This window comes from Mastigoproctus giganteus, chromosome 4 (assembly GCF_048544385.1).
Source record: "Mastigoproctus giganteus isolate SK-2022 chromosome 4, ASM4854438v1, whole genome shotgun sequence".
Lineage (NCBI taxonomy): Eukaryota > Metazoa > Arthropoda > Arachnida > Uropygi > Thelyphonidae > Mastigoproctus > Mastigoproctus giganteus.
Window position 1 is genome coordinate 94,900,068 of NC_143578.1, and position 24,083 is coordinate 94,924,150.

General features: G+C 39.6%; 1 protein-coding gene across 2 annotated transcripts in view; it reads left to right on the forward strand.

Moving 5' to 3' along the window:
• LOC150086924 (F-BAR domain only protein 2) overlaps nucleotides 1-24,083 on the forward strand; it is a 726,598-nt gene that overhangs the window by 165,971 nt on the left and 536,544 nt on the right. For both annotated transcript variants that reach the window (XM_090372823.1, XM_090372824.1), the window contains exons 9-10: nucleotides 1,684-1,782; nucleotides 16,741-16,837. In XM_090372823.1, the coding sequence (XP_090228949.1) occupies nucleotides 1,684-1,782; nucleotides 16,741-16,837 (196 nt within the window). The remainder of the gene's footprint in view (nucleotides 1-1,683; nucleotides 1,783-16,740; nucleotides 16,838-24,083) is intronic.

The following is a 24,083-nucleotide window of genomic DNA, read 5'->3' on the forward strand; positions in this document are numbered from 1 at the left end:
TCTTTGAATAAATTCCAGATTAGTTTGCTGTAATCACTGGCGTTTCTCTATCTGCAAATTCTTAATGTTTGAATAATCACTGCTGATAATCAGATCAAGAGTATTATTCCCTCTGGTTGCCTTTTGCACATGCTGGTGTAGAAAACAGGCTCCCAGTAAATCCATAAAAGTCTTGCTAGTGTGTGAGTGACTAATCTATAAGTTTCAGTCATTATCTGGAAAGTTAAAATCCTCCATTATCAGACATTCTGACATTGATGTGGCCCACTCTATTTCTCTGTACAGTTGTATTGTACTCATAAGAGTCATTAGGCCTATAAAATATTCCTACTCTCATTTTTGCTTTCCCAGTGCTTATGTCACACCAAACTGACTCAAAATTGCACTGGCCACCCATGTCAACTGGACACACTGCCTTAGATTTTATTTATTTCCTAAGTAACAGCATAACCCCCTCCCCCTTTCTATCCTGTCTATCCTTTCTGTACACATTGAACTCTCTGAAATCAAATTCTGCATTCCTTATATCTGTGTGGCACCCCTTCTCTGATATCTATCCAAGCAATATTTGGAGAGATAAAATCCACCATAATTAGACATTCTGATTTGCTGCTTAATTCTATGTTGAATGGCCACTTGATTTGGTACATTTACTCTTTCCGTGAAATGGAGTGCTCTGTTATTACTGAAAGATAAGATGGGCAGTTACATAAGGATGCTGTCTTCACACAACCCATTCTGGTGCTCTGTGCTCTTGCACTTTCTTTCTAGAATTTATCTTCTTAGATTTTAGGTTTTTCTTTGAGAGATTTTAACTTTTCACCACCAAAATGGGACAGTTTAGCCTTCTTAACTTGCTTACTGCTTCTGAAATGTGCATATGTCACAATGATGTGCTGTAAAATGTATATAGGAATGACATAAAATTAACAACTGCTCGATATTGGCATACTGATTGAACTCTGTGCTATTTTGCAGCAGTTTTTTTTTAAATTGCCAACCATGTGTTGTAAAGGCTTGGTACACAGTTTTATTTGTTTTGAAGTTAGTTGATGTATGTGAAATAAATTTTAAATAAAATTTTGAAGTTTATTGTTAGAAGTTTATTCCATAAACCTAAACTAATCTCAGCACAAGCAAAGAACAAATAAAACTGTACTAAGTCTATGTAGCATGTGTGCCAGTATAAAGCAGTTGTTGATTTCATATGCTTTTAGCTTTACAGTACTCATTTAATGTCTGCTTAAACACGACTGCATAGGTGTGTCATGGCACATCACTTGGATGCTCTTTGAAACATATATGCATTAATGTGTTAGTCGTTATACTACACATGTGCCCTCTGAAATGTGTTGTGTTTAAAATTTATTTGTGTGTTATAGATGGTATTGTCAATCTTTTAATGCTGCAATACTGCTCTTATCCTGTGCTGATAAATCATCTATATGTAACTCAGACTGCTATTTTCAATCATTCATATAATGTCCCATTGAGGTGTCTCAAAATCTTAGAATTGGATTACTAATTTTCTTAATATGAGTTTCTGTAACCTGTTGGGGAAAAAACTTTACCTGTCATGATTTCTCTGACGCTTTAGGATAGGATTAAGTTGTTTTTAGATATTTTATATAAAAATAAAAATTGACATTTCATACTTTATATCAATTATTTATATATTTGTAGCACTTCCAGAACACAGAAGTAGCCCATCTGCGGCAAATGAAAGAGTTTTTATCAAGTTATGCTCAGGTTCTAGAAAGTGGTCATGCACTGATAGGACAGGTTGGTTATTTTTAATAATACATTTGAAATTATATATGTATGTATGTATAACATAAGTAGAATGTGTAAATTAAGAATGTGTTAGCAGATAGGTAAGATCACAAAAAAAACTGTGTGGTACTACACTTAGGGTAGTAGACATTTAACTGTAGCAACAAAAAAAAGAAGGGGGGGGGACTAAATTGAGAATAATGTTGTAATAGGAATGTGTTCTTAATATAATTTAGAATACATTCCAATTAATATACATTTAGTGGTGCCTCTTTGTTGGCACTGACCACAACAACCTGACCATTACTGTGAAACAAAATGAATTAAAATAGATTGCTGTTGAGCCCATCTTACGGGAATGTCTCAAGGCTAACAACTGCTGCAACTACAAAGCAAGACCAAACTACTAACAACTGAAAAAAAAAAACCTTTAAATAAGAGTGAAAATAAGAAACTTAACTATAGATGACAGCATGAGCAGTGAATTAGCCTCTCATCCCTCTACTACCATGTAAGATAATGTTACATGAAAAATGAATTTTAATTAAATGAATAGTAAAGAAATGAAGGAATAAAAAAAGTTAAAAAATTAAGATAATAAGTAAAATTGGTGGCTGCAGTGCACCTGTTGCCAGAATGTAACACAAAGAGAATATGTAAATTCTAAAAATTTTAGTTGAAAGGTCAGCCAGGTAAGAAGCAAATGCAAATAAAATCATTCTTTGTGACTATAGCAACAAAAAAGAAGGATGTGGCTAAACTGAAAATAGGTTGTTGTGGAAGGAATTAATTTCTATAATATTTTAGAATAAATTCCAATTAAAATATATTTATTAAAGATAAAAGGTAAACTGCAGCCATTATCAATCCACTGCAGGATGGAAGCCTCAACAAGTCATGTTGAGGGAACTGGACCATAATCTGCCACACTGGTCCAGTGCAGTTGGCAGACTGACATATTTAGCAGTCATGGACTTGAACCCCAGTCTACTCAAAGAGTGTGTGCTTCTGCACTCCTGCTCTGACCACTCAGCTATGGAGGCCACTAAAATATATATTTATTAATGCTCCCTTAATGGCACCAAGGCCAAGTTGTGTGAAATATTATTATTATTAGCCATATGGTGCAAGGAAGCCTGAGACTTATGCTGCACCAGCCAAAAAAAAAAAATTTCTGATTTACCCTGAGAGAGAGAGAGAGAGAGAGAGAGAGAGAGAGAGAGAGAGAGAGAGAGAGAGAGAGAGAGAGAACAAATCAGAAGTAGAAAGGAATCACCAAGGAAGAGAAGAATGATGATATCCAGATGTGAGCCCCTGGAGTTATATTGCTATAAATGGAAACCAAAAACCAAACCACCCACAACTTGACCATTGTTGTTAAACAAAATAAATTATAGACTGCCATTGAGTCCCATATTGTTGAAAGGCCACAAGACTAACTGTTGTAGAATCACTGCATTAGTGATCTGACAGATAAACTAATTAGCCTGTCAGTACAATAAATTCAACTACTGGCAAATACGGTTAACTTTTGAATGAAAAGCTGCTTCTGTTAGAATTGCAGTCTCACATGGAAACTTGTTCAACAGCCAAGAGTACACTCATGATTAAAAGAAAATCTTAAAGCTAGATATCCCTTATGCTGTTGCTAAGCAGAGATTGCCACTTGATATGGTGACAATATAGCTATATTACTCAACAGCAAGCATGCTTGACACTTTTCTATGTAAAATGATATTAGAAAGTTATGTGCCACTTGGAAATTTTTAAAATTTCAATGACTTTTATTCCCAGCATTCCACAGAGTAACAGAAGTCAAACTGTAGGTATCCTCTTATGCCATTAGTAAAAATTTGGCAGTGTTCAGTATTCACAAAGGGCTAAAAAATATTTTCAATGGAACACAGCTCCATTGCAAATACATAAAAAAGTATATTTATGGCAAGCATAAATTTCCATTTTTTAACAGTTTTTAGCTAATGCAAATTGTAATCCATATGTTTAGTTTATTTTGTGTGTGTGTGTGTGTGTGTGTGTGTGTGTGTGTGTGTGTGTGTGTGTGTGTGTGTGTGTGTGTGTGTGTGTGTGTGTGTGTGTGTGTGTGTGTGTTCACTTTTGTATTTGGATATATAAGAGTGGCATATGATGTTCTGCATGAGTATTCAGTCATTTACCTGGCAATAAAAAATTCTCAATTTTAATATGTGTAGAAAGTACAGTCGAACTTGGTTATAACAAACACGGAAATAAAAGATCACAGCTGTAACGAGCAAAAAGCCATAATGATTTTAATTTATGTGTATTCCCATACAATCGCTCACTGTTATAACAAGTGTACTACATGGATATGCTGAACAAATTTGGTAACTATGCAAACATTCTTAATTGCTTGGGTAGTCAAAAGTACCCAATACTTCGAATAGACGAAAATGAAAAGGGCAACTTAGCTTTATGACCACCTGCATCAGATTAGTGGCTGGTCTATGACCTTCCAGAGATGGGGCACTATACAATAGTGCATTGGCATTCCGCTTGTTGCATTACCCTATTTAAAGATTGTCTTGTATTCACTGAACCCTAAATTTATTTCTGGACTTCTAAGAATTTTGGAAACAGGACTTCTAAGAACTTTGTATGCAGATCACTTTATCATTTTAAAGTAAAATCAGTTAGAAACTAACCCTTCCTTCGGAAACATGTCTACTAACAAAAGAAAGTGCTCTTGGGTCGCGAAAAAGTTGAAATTATTCATGAGTTAGAACGTGGTGCAAAAAATGTGGAAGTGTGTAAAATGTTTTCTTTGTCTCAAGTGTATCGACATTTGGAAGAATAAAGATGATGTTTACATATCTGCACTGGAAAAGAATATAACTGGGTGGGGAAAAAATTTAGAAAGTGCTAGGTTACAAACGATGAAGCATTGCTTTAATGGTTCACCACACAAAAAAGTGCTGGATTTTCAATAGACGGTCCAAATTTGAAGACTCAGGCTGAAAAATTTGCTAAACAATTTGGACATGACAATTTTGTGTGTAACAATAGTTGGCTGGATCAATAAAAACTGACATAACATCATTTATGCAAAAATTAGTGGAGAATTTCGATCTGCAGATCCAATGGTGGCAAATAAATGGATTGACTGTGTTTGGGCAGAAATCAAGAAAGATTTCAATGATGAAGACGTCTAAAACAGTTGTACTCCTGCAACAGAATCTAGAAAATTTGGGCAGATGGGCTGAGAAGTGGCAACTGAAGTTTAACATTGACAAATACAAAGTACTGCATATGAGTAGAAGTAACCCCAGAGGAACATACCAACTGTGTGGTACTACACTTTGGGTAGTAGAAAATGAAAAATACCTGGGAGTAATTGTGCAGTCAGATATGAAGTTTTCTGAGCAATGCAGATAGGCTGCCTGAGCAGGTCATGGGGTATTGTCAATGATATACAGGAATTTTGCTAGCAGGGAAAAGGAGGTGGTTGTCCCTTTGTACAAGGCAATGGTCAGGCCTTGAGTACTGTATACAGGTCTAGATGCCTCATTTTTGAAAGGATGTAGAGTTGCTTGATTGGTGAGGGGAATGAAGTGGGGGTTCTCTTACCAAGAAAGGCTTAAGTTCTTCAAATTGCAGCAGCTGGAGACTAGGCACCTGTGAGGTGATGTTATTGAGGTGTATAAGGCCTTGAATGGGTTGAGCATGCTGAATTCTGAAGGGATTCTTCCGCTTGCTCAGATTATGAACCTGTGGGGGCATAAATTCAAATTGAGGAAAGATAATTGTGGAATGTATGTGTCGAAATTTGCCTTTAGTCAGTGGGTGGTTAATTGCAGGAACAAATTTCCATCTGTCGTTGTGGAAGTTGATAGCTTAAATAAATTCAAGGAGGAATTGGACAAACTTTTATAGGGAATGGTTGTGTGAAATTGTCTTTTTTTTTGGCTGATGCTACATAACTCATACTTTCTCGCTCTACTACTGCTACAACAATGTTGACGAAACAGGACTTTTTTATAATTTGACACTTAACAATATATTTAAATTCAAAGGGGAAAATGTGTTGGTGGAAAAAAATAAAGGATCGCTTGACAGTGCTTGTATGCGCAAATATGACAGGAACTGATAAAAAAAAAAAAAAACTGTTTGTTATTGGAAAATTTTTAAAACCGAGGTTTTAACAATTGCCTGTGGATTACACTGCAAACAAGAAAGCTTGGATGACTTTGGATATTTTTTGGGAATGCGTAAATGATTGGAATAAGGAGCTATTCAAAAAGAAGAAAAATATTTTAATGTTAGTTGATAACTGTCCTGCACATCCCCAGATTCAAAATTTGTCCAACATTAAGCTAGTGTTTCTGCCTCCCAATGCGACATCAATTTTACAGCCAGTGGACATAGGTGTAATCAAGAGTTTGAAAGGATTTTATAAAAGATTTCTAGTTTTCTACATCTGATCAGTCAAAGAGAACAGAAACTTATCGAGTCTATATCGATATTGGATGCTATAAATTTATTGAATGATGCATGGAACATTTTACTTCGACAACCATATTGAATTGCTTCAAGAAATCGAAATTAAATTGAAATGAAATTTTAATTGTAGATGAAGAAGATGGAAATGAAGAAAACTTACCATTATTTGAATGGTTGTTACGTAACAACATTGCAGGTTTTAATACAGATAACATCAATGAATTTGTACGAGTCGATGACAACTTATTAACTAGTGGCTTCCTACAGAGAGTGACGTAGATGCTGTCCTCAATAAAGACGATGATATGATGAGAATTGAAAGTGAATCAAAGTCAGTGCTGACAATTTCACAAGCTGAAGGTGCAATGGACACATTAGTCAATTTTTTTTGAAAGAACTGAGGCAAGTAATGAGACTATTAACATGTTGAGTGTTTTAAGGGGAAACTTAAGAAATATCAAAGTGAAATCTTTAAAACAAACATCAATTTTAAGGTTCATAAATAAAGACTAATTGAAATCATGTTTATTATTAAATAGTATTGTATTGTTTTTAATTACAGAGAAATTAATTGTATTTAGTATTAAGTGTATGGTTTTAACATTATAGACAAATAAATTGTGTTTAATATTAACTGTATTGTAGTTTATACAAGCATATTAACCCCGGGGGCTCACATCTGGTGAGTATGGGCTTGGCACACCCAGGGTCCTGAGCTGGATATCATCATTCTTCTTTTTCTTGGTGATTCCCTTTTGACTCTCTCTCTCTCTCTCTCTCTCTCTCTCTCTCTCTCTCTCTCTTTTGGGGTAATTCGGTAATTTTTTTTTTTTTTTGGCTGGTGCTGCATAAGCCTCAGGCTTCCTTGCACCATATAGCTAATAATAATAATAATAATAATAATAATAATAATAATATTACAAATAATATGTAGGTATATACTTATGTTATTTCTTAATATTTCTTTTGTTTTTTGAATCTATCTTTTTATCAAGTTATTGAGAATTTAAAACAATAGGAGGTAGATTTAACTCATCACTGATATAAAGTGTTCATTGTTTAATGGCCCCAGGGGTTTCTCCATCTCCCCTATCACTGATATATCACTACAGAACTGACCGGGTAGCCAGGTGGGTAAAGTGCCTGCCTGGCAACCCAAAGGTGTAAAGTGTGTTTAGGGTCTAACAGCACCAGGGGTTTCCCCCATCTCTGCATAGTCTACATTGTCGTGTTACAGAACACTGTAAAGGCCAGAGATTTAAAAGTGTATGGTTATTGTTGGGTGTAGTGTCGTGTACCGTTGTTCATCTGGCCATTTAGTCGCTGGACCCCTACTGAGGCCCAACGTTGCCCACACTGAGCCCTATGGAGGCAAGCCAAGTACACCAGTATTTTTAAATAAGTACTCTGGCAGGTCCTGCCACCCAATTTCCTAGGATTTCAGTGGCTAGGACCTTAAAAAAAAAAAAAAAAATAGGGGAGGTGCGCTAGAAGTTGGGTCAGGCCAAAGGAGTTTTAAGTTATACAGTGTGGAATTAAGAATTTTGGGTGTAGGGCTAGGATAATTTTGATATGGGATGTATGCTAGTTGGACAGCTAGAAGGGGAGGCAAGACTGAAGGCTGGGGGGTGAGAGACTGTAATATAGGGTCCATAGAGTAGATGATCCCAAAATCAGTGAGGCAGGCCCATGCCCCACCAGAAGGAAAGAGGGGACAGCGGGGGAGGAGGAGACAAGGGGACTGTCACCCCCCCACCAGGAGGACAGGGGAGAAACAGGGCCGTGCAAGGGAGCACAGGTTCAGGATCGCCACATGGCATTGGCAGCAATGCTGCGTGAAGTCATAGTTGGCAGAGTCCAGTCCGAGAAGGTCAAATTCGAGTTGTGCAATCCTGGGACAGACAGGTCCCGTCCAGGTGGTGAAGTCATTTCAGTAGCGAGCTGCACGAAGATATATTTGGTAGAGTCAATCCAAGAGGATCAAATCTGAGTAATGTCAATCCTGGGACAGACAAGTGCCATCCAGATAGTGGAGTCATTTCAGTGGTGAGTCAACTTGGTGGGGGCAAAGCCGGAGCGGCAGTCATGGTAGATCGAGATTATATTGAGGCTGCATTGTAAAGGCACGATTATTGTGCAGGTTGAAAGTCTTCACGGGGATTGCAGTATGCTGAAGCAAGTAGTGGTCTTGACACATGGCTGATTAGGCCGTTTCATTGTCTGGTTGGGTCTGATTCTGAGGTTGTGGTAGGGTTTTCCGTCTCGTGAAGAGGCTCTGAGCAAAGTTAGAAAAGGCTGTATATGGTGGTCTTCCAGGAGATGTTGCTCCTGGTCTCTTGGGGTGAAATGGATTTGTTTGATGAGAGAAGATCTGAGATCTGATGAAATGGATTTGTGGATGAGAGAAGATCTGAGGTCATCATATAGTAGGCAGTCATGCATCAAGTGGTGCCAGGTCTTTTGGGCACCACAGGTGCAAAAGGAGCAAGAAGGTTCAGTTTGCTGCGAAAGGCACTATGCTCTGTTAGGAGGTACATGGTTAGAAGGCCTGGGGAGAACCAGGATCGCAATTTGGGATATACTTTGCATATGTCCGGTATAAATTTGCAGATGATGGCCTCCTTTGGTGGATTCTTGCTTGCCAGGTCTGTTGTAAGTTGGTTAGGAGTCTGCTTTTTTCACTGGAATAGGTGTTAGTAGGAACCGTGGTAAAATCAATAAAGATGGTAGACTTTCCTCTGCTGAGCTGATACAGCATCTCCACATGGGCCACCTCAAGGTCCAGGGGCAGTACATCGGTGAGGACCTGCAGAGCGTGCGTGCTGGAGGTGCAACATACTCTGGTTATCGTAAGGAGAATTGGCCATTGAATGATGTTCAGCTTTCTTCGTCCTACCGCAGTGGAGGTTTTGGTGAACCATAAGCCAGAACTGTAGGTGATAGCCAGTATGAATATGGCTTTATAGAGTAATGCTAGAGTGCATTTTTTGAACACCCAGTCTCGGCGGGTCACCTGGCAACCAGTGCAGTGTAGTTTCTTATTTCTCTCTGTAGATACTTGAGGTGTGGGAGAAATGTTAGTTTGCTGTCAATGATAATGCCAAGGAGTTTCAGCTGGGTAACAAACTTGATGATTGTGCTATTTATCTTGATTTTAGGCGGCCTGCATGGATCAAGACAGCCCTTCAGGGAGGATGGATTGGGTTTTAGTGGATGAGATGCTCAGATGGTTTTATCGGACCCACTCTTGCAGGGTAGTAAGAGCTCTGTTGGCAGATACTTTAAGTTGAGCCCTGGAGTCCCCTACTTGGATCAGGGAGAGATCATCAGCGTATGCTAAGGTCTGGACATCGCCTAAGTCAGTACTGAGAAGCTCATCGAGTACAGAGTTCCAGAAAAGGGGCCTGGGACAGAGCCCTGAGGGCAACCTTGGTGGACATGATGTTCCACACTGGAGAAAGGATCCTGAACTACAATGCTCCTGTCACTGAGATAGTTGGCAATGCAGTTGTAGAGATTTCCTGGGAGCTCAGTGCATCTCAGCCGTCCGAGGACGCTTGGCCACCATAAGATGTTGAACACCCCAGCAAAGTTGATCGAGATGACGAGGAGGTACTTCTGGGTGCAGTTTCTGACAGCATTGGTAATGGTCTCCAGTGCATCGACCGTAGACGTGCCCGGCTTGAATCCAAATTGATTTTGTGCTGGTAGCTGTGCAGTATTGTAATGGTTTTCCAGTCTCCATCTAAGGAGCTGCTCAAAGACCTTACTCAGCACAGAAAGGAGAGCAATAGGTCTGTATGAGTCAGGTCGATCGTGCGGTTTGGTTGGATTTATTTGAGTACGAGCCAAATGGACGTAGTTTTCCAATCAGTTGGGCTGTTCCTTGAGCAGACAATGGTTGAAGAGGTCTAGCAGTGTTTCCGGAGCAAATTCGGAAACTTTTTAAACTATTTTGGGCTCGAGCATGTCCAGGCCTGGTGACTTATTTCTCAGTCTCCCAACGGCCATAGAGAGAGATCCTCGATGGTGAAAGGCTCTTCCACGAGTGTTGAGTTATAGTTGTTATTGTCGAGGCAAAGCTGCTGTTGTTCTGGAGAGTTGTCATCTTGTGGCTGTTTGAAAGAGTGATCAAGTATGTTTGAAATTGAATGCTGCCAGGTGGTGTTCAGGTGGCCTTGTGGAGTGATTGTGGAACGAATAACTTCACCTCTTGGCAGTTTATTTGTTCTTACCTTGAACACGACACCCCAGGGGTCAGAGTTACCAACCGTTAATACCAAGTGCTCCCAGGACAGTCTTTTACACTGCCTGATTTTTACACGTTGTAGGCGTTTCGAGTCTCTCTGTACTCCTGCCAGAGGTATTCAATTTCTGCGGGGGTGGGGGGGGGAGGATCGCCTGGCCCATTAGAATGCACGCCTCTTTTGGTTTACTTCGTGTCTGAGGGCCTGAAGCTCCCCTGACCACCAAGGGACCACCCCAGGGATGGGGGGTTTTTCCATTTTATTGCTGTGTTTGCAGCGTTCATAATTATGTCCATGACCTTGCACTGATGGGAGTCTGGATGCTGATTTTGCACATTCTCGGTTTGTAGGTGCAATATCCCATTGATGAGTGTTTCTGAGAATTGTGGACTGAGTGATCGCTCTGTACATATTGAAAGTTATGGCTCGATGGTCTGAGGTGGACCAGCCCTCCCACACGTTCAAATCTGACAGAAACCTAGTAAAGAACCTGGTGGAGAGAGTCACGTCAATCTGGCTTCCCAAAGTGAGCTGGAAAACTTCGGGAGGTTGTTGGGCCTATTAATGACTTCCAGACTGCTATTGGCCAGGAACTCCTCCAACCGCTGCCCATTTGTAGCACCTCCACCCCCTGGGGGTCTCACTGTGCCAGAGCGCAGAGTGGAAATTTATGTCGACACAGATGACAATCTTTGTACCCACCAGTTCTGTTAAGACATGTTGTAGGTACTGGACTGTAGGTAGGATGTCTTCTCCCGGCCTGCAGTACAAGGAAACGCTGTAGAAGTTGCCCAGAGAGGAGATGATGTGGGCGCAGGCCATGGAGAGCAGAGATGAGATATCTGCATCACAGTCAAGTGAGGATTTCTCACAGCAGTAGCTGCCCAGGGTGTCACACCAGGAGTCCGGACAATTTTGTAGGACAAGGGGTATCCCCTCATTTCGTTTGAATGAGTGTAGGGTTCTTATATTAAGAGAATGTCTATGTTTTCATCATCTGCCTTCTGTCGGAGTTGTCCCACAACGGCCTTTGCCCGCTGTGTGTTTATTTGCAGGAATTTTATCTTATTGCTGCTATACTGTTTATGCAGTGTCCCCATAATTTATCTGCTGTTGGAGCATGCTCTTGGCCTTGATGTAGACAGGGCATTTATTATCCCGAAGTGAGTGGACATGAGGTAGTTTCTGGCTTTTACAGTTAGCACAGATTGGTTCGTTGGCCTTGTTCGGGCAGGTTTCATAGCTGTGGCTTTTTTCAGCACAGTGACCACAGGTGGTCTGTTCTGTCTGGGCTGGGTGCATGTGTGGGTCGTGTGACTGAAACGACAGCATCTGAAGCGTTTTTTGAGACAGCTACATGTTCCTTGTAGCGGTGGGAGCCCCAGTTTATGTACACTTGATTGTGGTGGGTCAGTATGTGCCAGGATTTTGGTGCCAGTTCTACAACCCAGTTGAAGGAAGTGCCACTTCTAGACTTTGTTTGGTACTCTGGCTTTATCAGGTTAGCTGGATCTTCTTTTGGGAGTGCATGCTGGAGGTTACACCTGTACAATTCATCTCGTATGGTGTTGGGGTCCAGGCCCTTGTCGATGTCAAAAATTACTATTGAGGGTGCCTTTTTCCTTGGGGGCTCAGCTAGAAGGCCCAGGGTGGGTATCTTAGCATTTGTTAATATCATGTCAGCGTCGTCCTTCGAGTCAGTTTCTATGATGATGCCCGTATTTCGGGTCTTTCGGATGGATTTTATTTTAGTGTTTCTCAGGTCATCAGTAAGGAAAGCGATTACAGTCTTTTTAATCTCCTCGCTTGTTTTTGGTGTATTGGCTGTGGCCAGCTTGAGAACTACCAGGTGTGGTATTGGTAGTAATATCTTTCTTTTTGGTGGCGGCGGGTCCGTTCTCATATTTGGCTTTGTGTTCCTCAGTGCATCAGCAAAAGTTGGGGCGTGCTGTAGCATTTGTGTGCCCCTACATTCGAGGTATGCCTTTTAGAATGCTGCTTTTAGTTTAATTATTTATAACATGAAACAAATTGAACCTTGTAGTTCTTATATATTTTAATTAATAGTAACAATTAATGTACAAGGAGCATTTGAAAAGTTTGTGGCCTGAGTATGAAGGGTTTATGTGAGGAATCTGGTAATATTTTACTTTTCAAAATAGTTCTCTTTGGAGTCGGTACACTTTTTCCAAGATGCGAAGAACATTTTCTGTTGGGCCTCCAACACAGCCTTCAGAAATGATGTCACTGTCTTTGAGAAAATGGATGCCAGCCAAGTATTTTTCCAAATTAAGAAATAGGTGAAAGTCTGGTGTTAAATATGGGAGATGGTCCAAGGTTCAAAAGCCACACTCATGCAGTGCAGTGACAGACCTGTGGGCATGCATGTTCTCCTGGTGGAACAAGACTGCTTTGATCAGTTTTCCTCAGTGTTTGTCTTTTATGTTTTTGTAAAAATGCTTCACAAGGTCTGTGTAATATGCCCCTCTGACTGTCGGCCGTTCTTAAAGTAATCCAATAGTAACACTCCATCAGTATCCCAAAAGCTGATGGCATCACCTTGCCAGCAGAAGGAATCGACTTTGGAGAAGGAGGGAGGAGAGCTGTGTTTCAACTTGTTAGAGTACTCCTTGTCTCTGGCTGAAAGTGATTGGTCCATGCCTCATTCCTGATAAAGACCTTGCAAGGACATTTGCTGGATCTATTGTCAATAACTTTGGGATCCATGGGGCTGACACCATTTTCATAGTGAAAAACTCTATTATTATATGGTACACATTTTCTGATGAGATGCTGGCAATTTACCAAATATCACTTTTCGAACATTCATCATCATATAATGCACATTGTCAACAATTTGTCAACATCATATAATGCACATTGTCAACAATTTGTGAAGACAGGATATTAGAGCTGGAAAAGGAATTAGAAAATGTGAATTGGAATATCATCGGTTTGGCTGAAACAAGAAGAAGAAATGAATCACTTATAAGTTTATCAAGTGGAAATCTGCTGTACACCAATGGAAACAATGAAAGGAGTGAAGGTGGAGTTGGGTTTCTGGTTCATAAAGATTTTAAAAACAACATTTTGGAATTCAAAAGTACATCACCAAGGGTGTCAAGACTAATACTCAAGATTTCTAAGAGGTACAAGCTAAAGATTATAATGATTTATGCACCAACATCGAGCCATGATGATGAAGAGGTTGAAGAAATGTACACTGAAATTGAGAGTCTTCTAGATGAGCAGAAAACCCACTACACTATTATTATGGGGGACTTCAATGCTAAGGTTGGAAAAAGGCAAAACAGCGCAGAAAGAGGAACTATAGGAAATTTTGGAATTGGTGAAAGAAATGAAAGAGGTGAAAGACTTGTGGAATTTGCAGAATCTCAAGGACTGTCAGTAATGAACACTTTTTTCAAGAAAAGGGTGAACAGAAAGTGGACATGGAAGAGTCCAAATGGATTAACAACTAATGAAATCGACTTCATCCTCACTAACAGAAGATATATTGTGAATGATGTTACCGTCCTGAATAAGGTAAATGTTGGAAGTGATCACAGAATGGTAAGATGTACACTTTATATAGATGTGGGAAAGGAAAGGAAAAAACTGACTCGAGTAAATAATACAAAGGTCTTTGAAATAACAGAGGAGGAGAAAAAGCAGTATGTACTGGAACTTAAGAACAAGTTTGAGCTTCTGCAGACTGCTCAGGACCAAGATATCGACGAGGAATATTACAACTTTCTGAAAGTGATAAAGCCCAAGAAACCTATAGGGAAACAGAAATCCAAAGAAGAAAAAATTAGTCAAGAAACACTTGTCATGATGAACCAAAGACGACAAATGAAGAGCAAGAAAAACACTGACAGGGAGAAAATTGAGTATACTGAGTTATGCAAAGCCATTAGAAAGAGACTCAGAGAGGACATAAGAAGATTTAACACAAGAAAAGTAGAACAAGCATTAAGGGAAAACAAAGGATTTAAATCAGCAGCCATGAGCAGTAATACAGAAAGACAAATGATACTGAAACTGAAGAATAGCGATGGTGTACTTATAAACAGCAGAGAAGGCATAATTCAAATAGCAGAAGACTACTATAGAGAATTATACAAGGAGCGAGGGAATGATACCAGCAGTGGGGAAGATGGATTGCAAAGTAGCAACACATACGACATACCCGATATTCTTCCTGATGAGGTAGAACATGCATTGAAGAAAATGAAGAATCGGAAAGCCCCGGGGGAAGATGAAGTTACTGTAGAGTTGTTAAAATTGGGAGGAAGAGACATAACACAAAAACTGGCAAGGCTTTTCACAAAGTGCATTAGAAAAGGTGTGATGCCTAAGCAGTGGAATAATGCAATCATAGTTTTGCTGCATAAGAAAGGAGATAAATCAGAAATTGGAAATTATAGACCAATTAGCTTGTTATCCCATATCTACAAGTTGTTCACAAGGGTCATTACTAACAGATTAGAAAGAATACTTGATGAGAATCAACCGAAAGAGCAAGCTGGCTTTAGGACAGGATTCTCAACTATGGATCACCTTCACGTAATATCACAGCTAATGGAGAAAGCAAATGAATATAAAACACCATTATGCCTGGCGTTTGTGGATTATGAAAAGGCATTTGACTCCATACAGCATAAGGCAATGTTTCGGGCACTGGAAAGACAAGGCATAGATACTCCATATATTATGATTTTGAAGAAAATATATGAGTGCTACATCCTTTATTAGACTAGACAAAGACAGTAGCAAATTTAAAATCGAGAAAGGAGTTCGACAAGGAGACACAATATCTCCGAAGCTGTTTACTGCTGCCCTTGAGGAAGCCTTCAGAAGATTGGACTGGTCGCAGAAAGGAGTCAATGTGAACGGAGAGTACCTAAACCATTTACGATTTGCAGATGACATTGTGGTCATAAGCCACGATCCCAAAGAATTAGAGGAAAATCTTAATCAGTTATGCACAGTTAGTAAGGATTTTGGACTAAAGATGAATATGGCTAAAACAAAAGTAATGATGAACAAGTATGCCACGGAAAGGGAAATAATGATTGAAGGAGCAGTAATTGAAAAGGTGGAGTCATATACTTATCTGGGACAAGTTATTAGCTGTAATAATGATAAATGGCTGGAAGTCAAGAGAAGAATAAATTTTGGATGGACAGCATTCAGGAAATATAGTCACATACTGAAGAGCAATATCCCAGTTTGTCTGAAACGTAAAATAATGAATCAATGTATACTCCCCACCATGACTTATGGAAGTGAAACTTGGGCACTCACCAAAAGAATGGAAGAGAAGCTAAGAACTACACAGCGAAGAATGGAACGAATTATATTGGGAATCAGACTGTTAGATAAGAAGAGAAACACATGGATTAGGCAGAAAACTCAAGTAAAGGACATTCTTATCAAAACTAAAGAACTAAAATGGTCTTGGGCAGGACACATAGCTCGAAGACATGATGACAGATGGACTAAGAAAATAACAGAATGGTACCCAAGAGGAGCTAGAAGAAAACCTGGAAGACAAAGGCGGAGATGGATAGATGAAATTCATGAGTTTTTGAGTAGTAAATGGATGGCCAGTGCTCAAAACAGAAGGAACTGGAAAGTTGCTGGAGAGGCCTTCATCCTGCAGTGGATTGAAAATGGCTGATGATGATGATGATGATGTCAACAATTTCTGGAGTAATGGATTGCAGGTCTTCTACAGCTTTTCATTTTCCAGCCTAATTTCCCTCATTTAAATTCTGCTGCTCACTTCTTAACCATGGAATAGGGAGGAGACATCCTCCCCAAATGTTGTAACCATATCCTAATGAATTGCCATTGGTTAGTCCCATTTCCCAAATATTAGATGACTGCACAGTGATTTTGTCCATCTTTCCTCGTTCACGCAACTTTGTTGACTTCAGGACCTGTAATTAAACAAAGACATTGTTGAAGCTGCATGAAACTTGGTGGGTTAATGTTTGAAGCATTATACAATAAGTACAGAAATTTTTACCACTGTAACACTACCCTTTTATGCTTGGGCCACAAATGTTTTGAATGTATTAGCATTTCACGGTCCACCCTATACCAAATTTATGTAAAATCATTCCAAATTAATAATTTAGTTAGAATTCAAAGGCATATTTTTGATTGCTGATTCATTAAAGTATTTAATTTAGTACACCTAAATGTTTCAAATTTTTTTTATTACTTCTCTTAGGTACACATTGAATTTAGGCAACAGTGTAATGACATGGATATCGATAGGTTATTAGAACAGTTTGTTGAGGCTCGAGGAACAGGTACAGAGAGGCCAGGTGAGTATAGCTTAGTAAAAGAGCTGTCTTTCTTTGCAAACATTCCTGGAGAGGGAGGGGGGGCAGGGGAGAATGAAATAAAATTGAAACACTTAGAAAAATCTGAAGTTAATTCTTAAAAAATACTTTACTCTGTTAACTCTATTATAAAAGCTTATGCTTATTTTAAAATGGAAATATTTTTCCATTTTAAATGTCTTCCTTGCTTGTTTAAAATTTAATTTTTGTCATTACTTGATGAACTTAAGGTTTATGAAACAATGCATTCTCTGCATATTAATTGTGGGCTTGTGTATAGTTTATGACTTAAAGGAGAACACTTCTTTCATTACAAATTTTGGACCAATGCTTGACAGTAATTCAGGAGTCAGGAAAACATTGAAGAATACAGAAGATATAGTTTGATAATGCTGTCTTCAGTAGTAGCATTAACCATATAGTGCAAGGAAGGCACAGGCATGCACCTTCCTTGCACTGGCCAAAAAAATAACTAAATAAAAATAAGAAAAATAAATATATTAAAAAACTAATGTCTCCCCCTCATAGAGGTAATATCTTGCGGATGTTTGAATATCCCCACACTGTCAACCTAAACTACCTACAGAGATAAGCTGTTCCAGTAATTAACATCTGTGGCAACACTGGCTAAAAAATCTTCCAACAGTCCAGTCTGAAACCTTTTCCCTATAATTTGAATTTATGGCCAATTGTTGTGTAATCATTTATAACAAGGATTGTTATAAATTCATTGCTTTCATTCATTTTACTATACCGTCTTAGAGACTCCAATCAGGAATCTCCTCTAAGGTGCCTGGATGCTGGAATCTGTAGCCCACATATAAAAGTATTTCCTGTTTCAGGTACCCTTTTGCAGATCTCACCATGCAGGCTAGCCATCTTTGGACCCTTTCAAGAAGCTCTTTGTCTTTTTTAGGTGCACCCTGCACACTTGAACAGAGCATTCCAAGTGCAGTCGTACAATTGCCTTGTTCAAATGTAAAGTGTAAAGTGTGTTAGTTGTCTGTGGTACCAGGGGTTCCCCCATCTCCACATTGTGTACTCTGTTTGTGTGACACAGAACTCTGTGTAGGCCAGAGATTTAAAAAAGTGTGTGGGGAGTGGTTTGTTGTGTAGTGTTATGTTCTGTTGTTTCTCTGACCATTTAGCCGTTGGGCCCTATTGGGACCCACTGTTACCCACACTTTGCCACAAGGAGGCAGGTCAGGCACCCAGTAGATTAATTAAGTGCTCTGGCAGGCCCCGCCACTTAATTTCTAAAGATTTCAGTGGCAAGGTATATGTATAAAGGGAGGGGGGGGGGTTGAACACTAGAACTTGGAAAGGCTGAAAGAGGTTTACGAGAAAGTGGTTGAATTATTTAGACATTGATTAGAATTTGTAGCATTGTTAGGGGCATACTTGGCTGGTTTAGTTAGAATGGGGGGGGAGTAGGTAGAAGGATGGAGACGAAAGAGCAGGCATCCCCAAAGAGGTCAGTGGGAGCTAGCCCTACCAGGCAAAGTATATGGGGGAGGCAGGGAGGGTAGGAGAGGGAACCCATCTCCTCCCTGCCTGGGGATGGGATTTTAAAGGAACCTAGTTTGGGTACCTGGTTGAGATTGCCAAATGGCGTGTCAGCAGCAGAGCTGCAGTATGTCTCCGTCGGTGATCATTGTCAGGTCCATATAAGTGTTGAATCTGGTAGGAAGGTCAAACAGCCCATCCTAATCCGGGGATGGGATATGTTACTAGCAGTGGGGAACCCACCAGGCGAAGGGGGAGTAATCTCCTCCCTTGCCCAGTGGGGGTGGGAGAGACGCACGTTTACTTCATTCATAATCCACATTATCACTCTACTTGCATTCTATTTTTATACTTTTTTCTTATATTTTATAATAATTTTTTTTTTTTTTTCAGTCACTCATTCATCTTTTTTCTCACATACTGGGTGTGTAATGTGAATTTAAATACTAATGCATAATAATTAAGCTAAATAAGTAAGAATATGAAAGATTAAAACTAGGATTAGTGTGTACTTAACTGTAACATTTATGGTTTGTTTTCTTTTTCTCACACTTATGCTTTCATTCATTCTTCTGACTTTCATTTCATTTGTTTGACTATTGCTTTCTGCACTGCACTCTCTAGGCACCTCAACTTACTGTTGTTATTCTTCAGTTGTGCAGGCCTAGCTGCACATTTTTTTGCAGGCTAGGGGAGAATGTAGTGATAGTGTTTGTTAGTATATATAAAGTAATGTAAGTTGTTATTAACTTTGTATTCTTTCGGCCAATTACATTTGTTTTTCCACTCATTACACACCATAACACATTCGCCATAATACTCATTCACTCTTTCTTTCCCTCATGCTGGGTCACTCTTTCTTTCACCAAAACTGACATTTATTCCTCTTTACCATAATTCTTAATTCACTTTTTCACTCAGTGCCCAGCCTGTTCATTCTACATTGCATCTCCTTACTGCTAGCTTATTGATATTTTTCAGCTGATCTGTTTCCCTGGCTGCCTATACTCCTTCCTCCCATACATGGTTACTTATTTGGTGTGGGGGCCCCAGGTTCCTACACATGGCAGGGTAGTCTTAGGAGGTACCCAGGGCAGTCAGATTTCTGTCAGGGTGCAGAATACTGCTACCTTTTAGATTTTCAGTCATTGTTTGGGCGTGGTAGGAGATGTGGGCAATTTTAACTAATGATTATTGTTTAATTTCTGGGGGCTGAATTGCCTTTCTTTGGATAGTTCTACGCATTTTAAATGCTTTCTGTGTGAAGGTTGTAAGGCTTTATAATTTTTCTCTTCTGTGGTGAACAGATGTTCTTCTTCCCCTGGGAAGGGGGCTAATCTGTGCTATTAAATTTGTTTTACATTCATATAGAATGTGTGCCCAGTCTTCACTCTCACCAGGTGCAGTTTGGGTTATCAGTCAGCCCTAAGGAAGTGAGTTTTACCTTTAGGGAGCCGTGTCTTATCAATATAAACGTAAAAAGTCAGGGGCATACCACTTAGGTTAGGTAGCTTTGGGCTAACCATTGCCATCTGTGGCATAAACCTTTTGATAACCAGACCTCTGGTTACCAAAAGGTTTATGCTACAGATGCTAAAAGCTCCCATTTTTTTTGCTATAGATCTGTGGCTATTGTTTTTTCTTTCAGCGTTGAAGGTGTTGGCTGTATCAAGGGCTACCCCAGAAATACTGTGGGTATGCCCTTTTTTAAGTCTATAATATAAGCCTCTTTTGGCTACTTCCAGGTAAATTGGTAGAGTTTGGCCAGCAACTATAGCACAGGTGTGCTTACTGTGCAACTTGCTCTGGTAATAGTGAGAAGTATTGTCCTTTGTATTGATTCTTGTTTATTCCTGTTTCTTACTATGGCCGAGCGGGTGAACTATGCAATGGCTCCATAGGTGATAACAGGTAGGAACATTGCATGGTATATGATTTCCAGTGTCTTTCTTTTGAGCCCCCAGTCTGCTCGACTGACCCTGGCAATCATACCTGCATAATTTCTCACTTTCTTCACCAATTAGGTCAAATTGGGGTAAAAAGTTAATTTTGAATCAAAGACCACTCCAAGATATTTTAGTTCTGTTACCATTTTTATAGTAGTTGTGTTAATTTTGATTTGTGGGCATCATCTTTTGTCCAAATTGCCTTTTAGAAGTATTTGTTTGGTTTTTTCCAGGCGATATTTTGAGCATGTGAATTTGTGCCCAGTCCTGCAGCTGCAAGAGGGAAGCATTTGATCTTTGCTCTACAACCACTCTCGTATTAACTTTTACAAAGAGAATCAAGTCATCTGTAAAGGCTAGCCTTTCTACCAGGCTCAGATCCGAGGCTAGAAATTCGTCCAGAACAATGTTCCAGAAGAATGAATGGGCCAAGGATTGAACATTGCGGGCAACGTTTATTCACAGGGCATATCAATTCCTGGAACCTTATGTATACTGAGGCACTTCTGTCTTCAAGGTAGCTATTAATTACCTTATAAATGGTCCTTAAGGTTGTTGCAGACATTCTCTCAGATATGCCAGACAAGCTGTACTTGCTACTTGTGAGTCTAAAACGCTGATAGAACTGATATTTGCGTGACACTAAAGTCAAGTGGAACCAATTTCGACGAATTCTGTTTGGTCTGTGACAGCCAGATCCTCTCCTTGCACTTTCAAGATGTTGGGACTGTTAGTAATCCTGGGTATAACCCCCCATGCGCAAGCACCTTGTGAGTGACCACTCAGATGTGAACCAACGTAAACGGGGCGCCTCCGTAGCCAGGTGGGAAGGAGCAGCAGTGCATAGCATACGCTTCTTGATTAAACCGGGGTTTGAGCCCGTCACCACCAAATACGGAGGATGCGGAAAGGTCAGGGAATGACCACCGCATATCCCGGAGCAATATGGCCTTAGTTGCTAATGCTCCTAAAAACCAAATAACAAACAACAACAAACAAACATTAAATTAAATAATTATGTTAATTCACATGTAGGTTAGTCATTCTATATTCAGTACACCGGACCGAATATATTGATAACTCTCTAGGAGGCTTCTGGATCAGCTAGTGTATAACCTTGCTACCTCTATTTGGCCAGATAGTGACTGGAGGTAGTCCGATAATGTGTATGCGGGGGACATTGTTGAAGCCACGTTATGTCAAAGATCTGGGTATATTCTTACAATGTGTATGCCATAACAGTTTTTCAGCTGCTATGCTTATCTTTGGTGACACTCCGATTTCTAGGCAAGATGACATTTCTCTTTTGGGGATTACCCTGACTACAAAAATTTCATTACTTAATACAGCATGTCCCTCCCACTTTTCTTACTGTTGAATACACCATGAATTGTCAAACTAATAGAGTAAGCTTATCTGCAAAAAGATCTATACCTCCCAAACACTTCCTAGCCCATCTCACAAATATATGTAGTCTCAGTTCTAATATCAACAATGTCCATTTCCACTTGCAGTCTGCCAAACCCCATGTATTTTTTCTGACAGAATCTCAGTTATTGGTTGATTCAACCACTGCTCATCTCAGTTCCCCAAATTATTTGCTGTATTATTCCTTTCGCCTCAAAGGTGGTACTTGTGCATATGTCCATTCCGATATTCCCTGTCAGAGACTTGGTAATTTGAAATCTCCTCTTTTCTTCTCTGGCTTAAAATCTCTACTTCATTGTGTCAAATTCATCTGTTGTCTCTACTGTTCTCCCAACTCCACTAATCACTTGGAGCTCATTGACTTCCTCTCTTTGAAACTTGACTTTCTCCAGTCCAGCTTTCCATTGGAACCCTTTATCCCTGAGGTAAAGTCATCCAGTGATGCCTTTATCGCATGGATATTCCCAACCTCGTGTTGTTTGGCATTACAAGAATGCAAAATGGGATGACCTGCAAGATTTCTTTTCTTCTTTTCCTTGGTCAGATTACTGTTTCAAAACTTCTGATGTCAACATTTGCTCAGATCGTGTCAGTGAAATTATTCTTGTAGGAATGGAATCCTTCATTCCACACTCCACTTTAAAATCTCATCCTTTATCTAAACCTTGGTTTTCCAATAAATGTGCTAAGGCTGTTCAAGAGAAGAACGTTGCATATCATAATTGGCTTGTTTCCAATTCTTCAGTTTAATTTTCTGCCTACACCAAACCTCGAAATAATTGTAAAACAGTTATTAATCAGTCCAAACTAGATTTTGAACAGGCTAAGAGTAGAAAACTTGCTTTTTGCCCTAATGGTAGCCGAGCATTCTGGTCTCTTGCCAAAGCTATTGGCTATAACTTTTTCCCATATCTGCTCCCACCTCTGTCAAAAACAGATGGTTCTGTTCTCACTTCAGCCAAGGATAAAGCTGAACTGCTAGCATCCCATTATTCTTCCAACTCATGTATTAATGATCTTGGTAAAATACCTCCCACCATTCCAAGCATGCTCCATTCAATGCCTCTTGTGGTCTTCTGTCAAAAGGATGTCAGAAAGATTTTAATGAATCTTGATGCTAAGAGAGCTCCAGGTCCTGATGGTATTTCTCCACTTGTTCTCAAAACCTGTGCTCCTGAACTTATTCCTGTTCTCTGCCGCTTTTTTCACTTTCTTATTCCAAAGGTGTTTTTCCTTATTGGAAGCTTGCTCATATCCAGCCAGTTCCTAAAAAGGGTGACAAATCCCTCCCATCCAATTATCGTCCCATTGCAATTATTTATACTCTTTCTAAATTAATTGAGAAATGAATTAAATGTCAATTCTTAAACTACCTAGAAACCTTCTGTCTGATCAACGATCGCCAGTATGGATTCTGTTGATGTCGATTCATTGGTGATATTCTGGCTTATGTTACCCATTTATGGACAAATCCAATGGAAAGGATCGCTGAAACACAAGCAGTTGCTCTTGACATCTCATAGGCTTTCGATTGTGTTTGGCATAAAGGTCTTCTAAACAAGCTTCCATCTTATGGTTTGCCAACTGTTTTTTGTAATTTGTTATCCAGTTTTCTCTCTGACTGCTCACTGAGGGTGATGGTAGATGGCTCTCTGTCTTCTAACTTCTCCACTAATGCTGGTGTCCTCCAAGGTTCAATTCTTTCTCCCACTCTTTTCCTTTTGTATATTAATGACCTTCTTCCATTGACCAGAAATCCTATCCATAGTTTTGCTGATGATAGCATATTGTATTCCATTTTCCAGCTTGAGAAACCTTCCCCTGCTAAATCAGCTTCAATTTCTCGAATATCCACTACCAATTCCTTAAATGCCGAACTGCAGGTAATTCTCCAGTGGGGCAAAGACAATTTAGTTGATTTCAATCCTTCTAAAACTCAGTTCTGTCTTATATCTTGCATAAAGGATTTTTCAGCTGCTATGCTTATCTATGGTGACACTCCGATTTCTAGGCAAGATGACATTTCTCTTTTGGGGATTACCCTGATTACTAATTTCTCTTGGCACAAGCACATTATAAATATTGCTTCCTCTTCTAAAAAACTTGGTTTTTAGTGCCCTAATCACACATATTATGGGATGGGATACACTTAAATAGAAAGGGTGCAAGAATATTTGCTGATGCTATCGAGGCAGTGTTAGGTGGGTCGGAAAACTGCTAGCTTGGGGGGAGACAAAGACCAATAGATTGACAGTAGCCACTGGCAGAGGTGAAAGAAATTCTTGCACTGCTTCTATTAGAATGAGCAGAAGCCTGAAAAACAAGATGCATGGTATTTCAGAGACTGC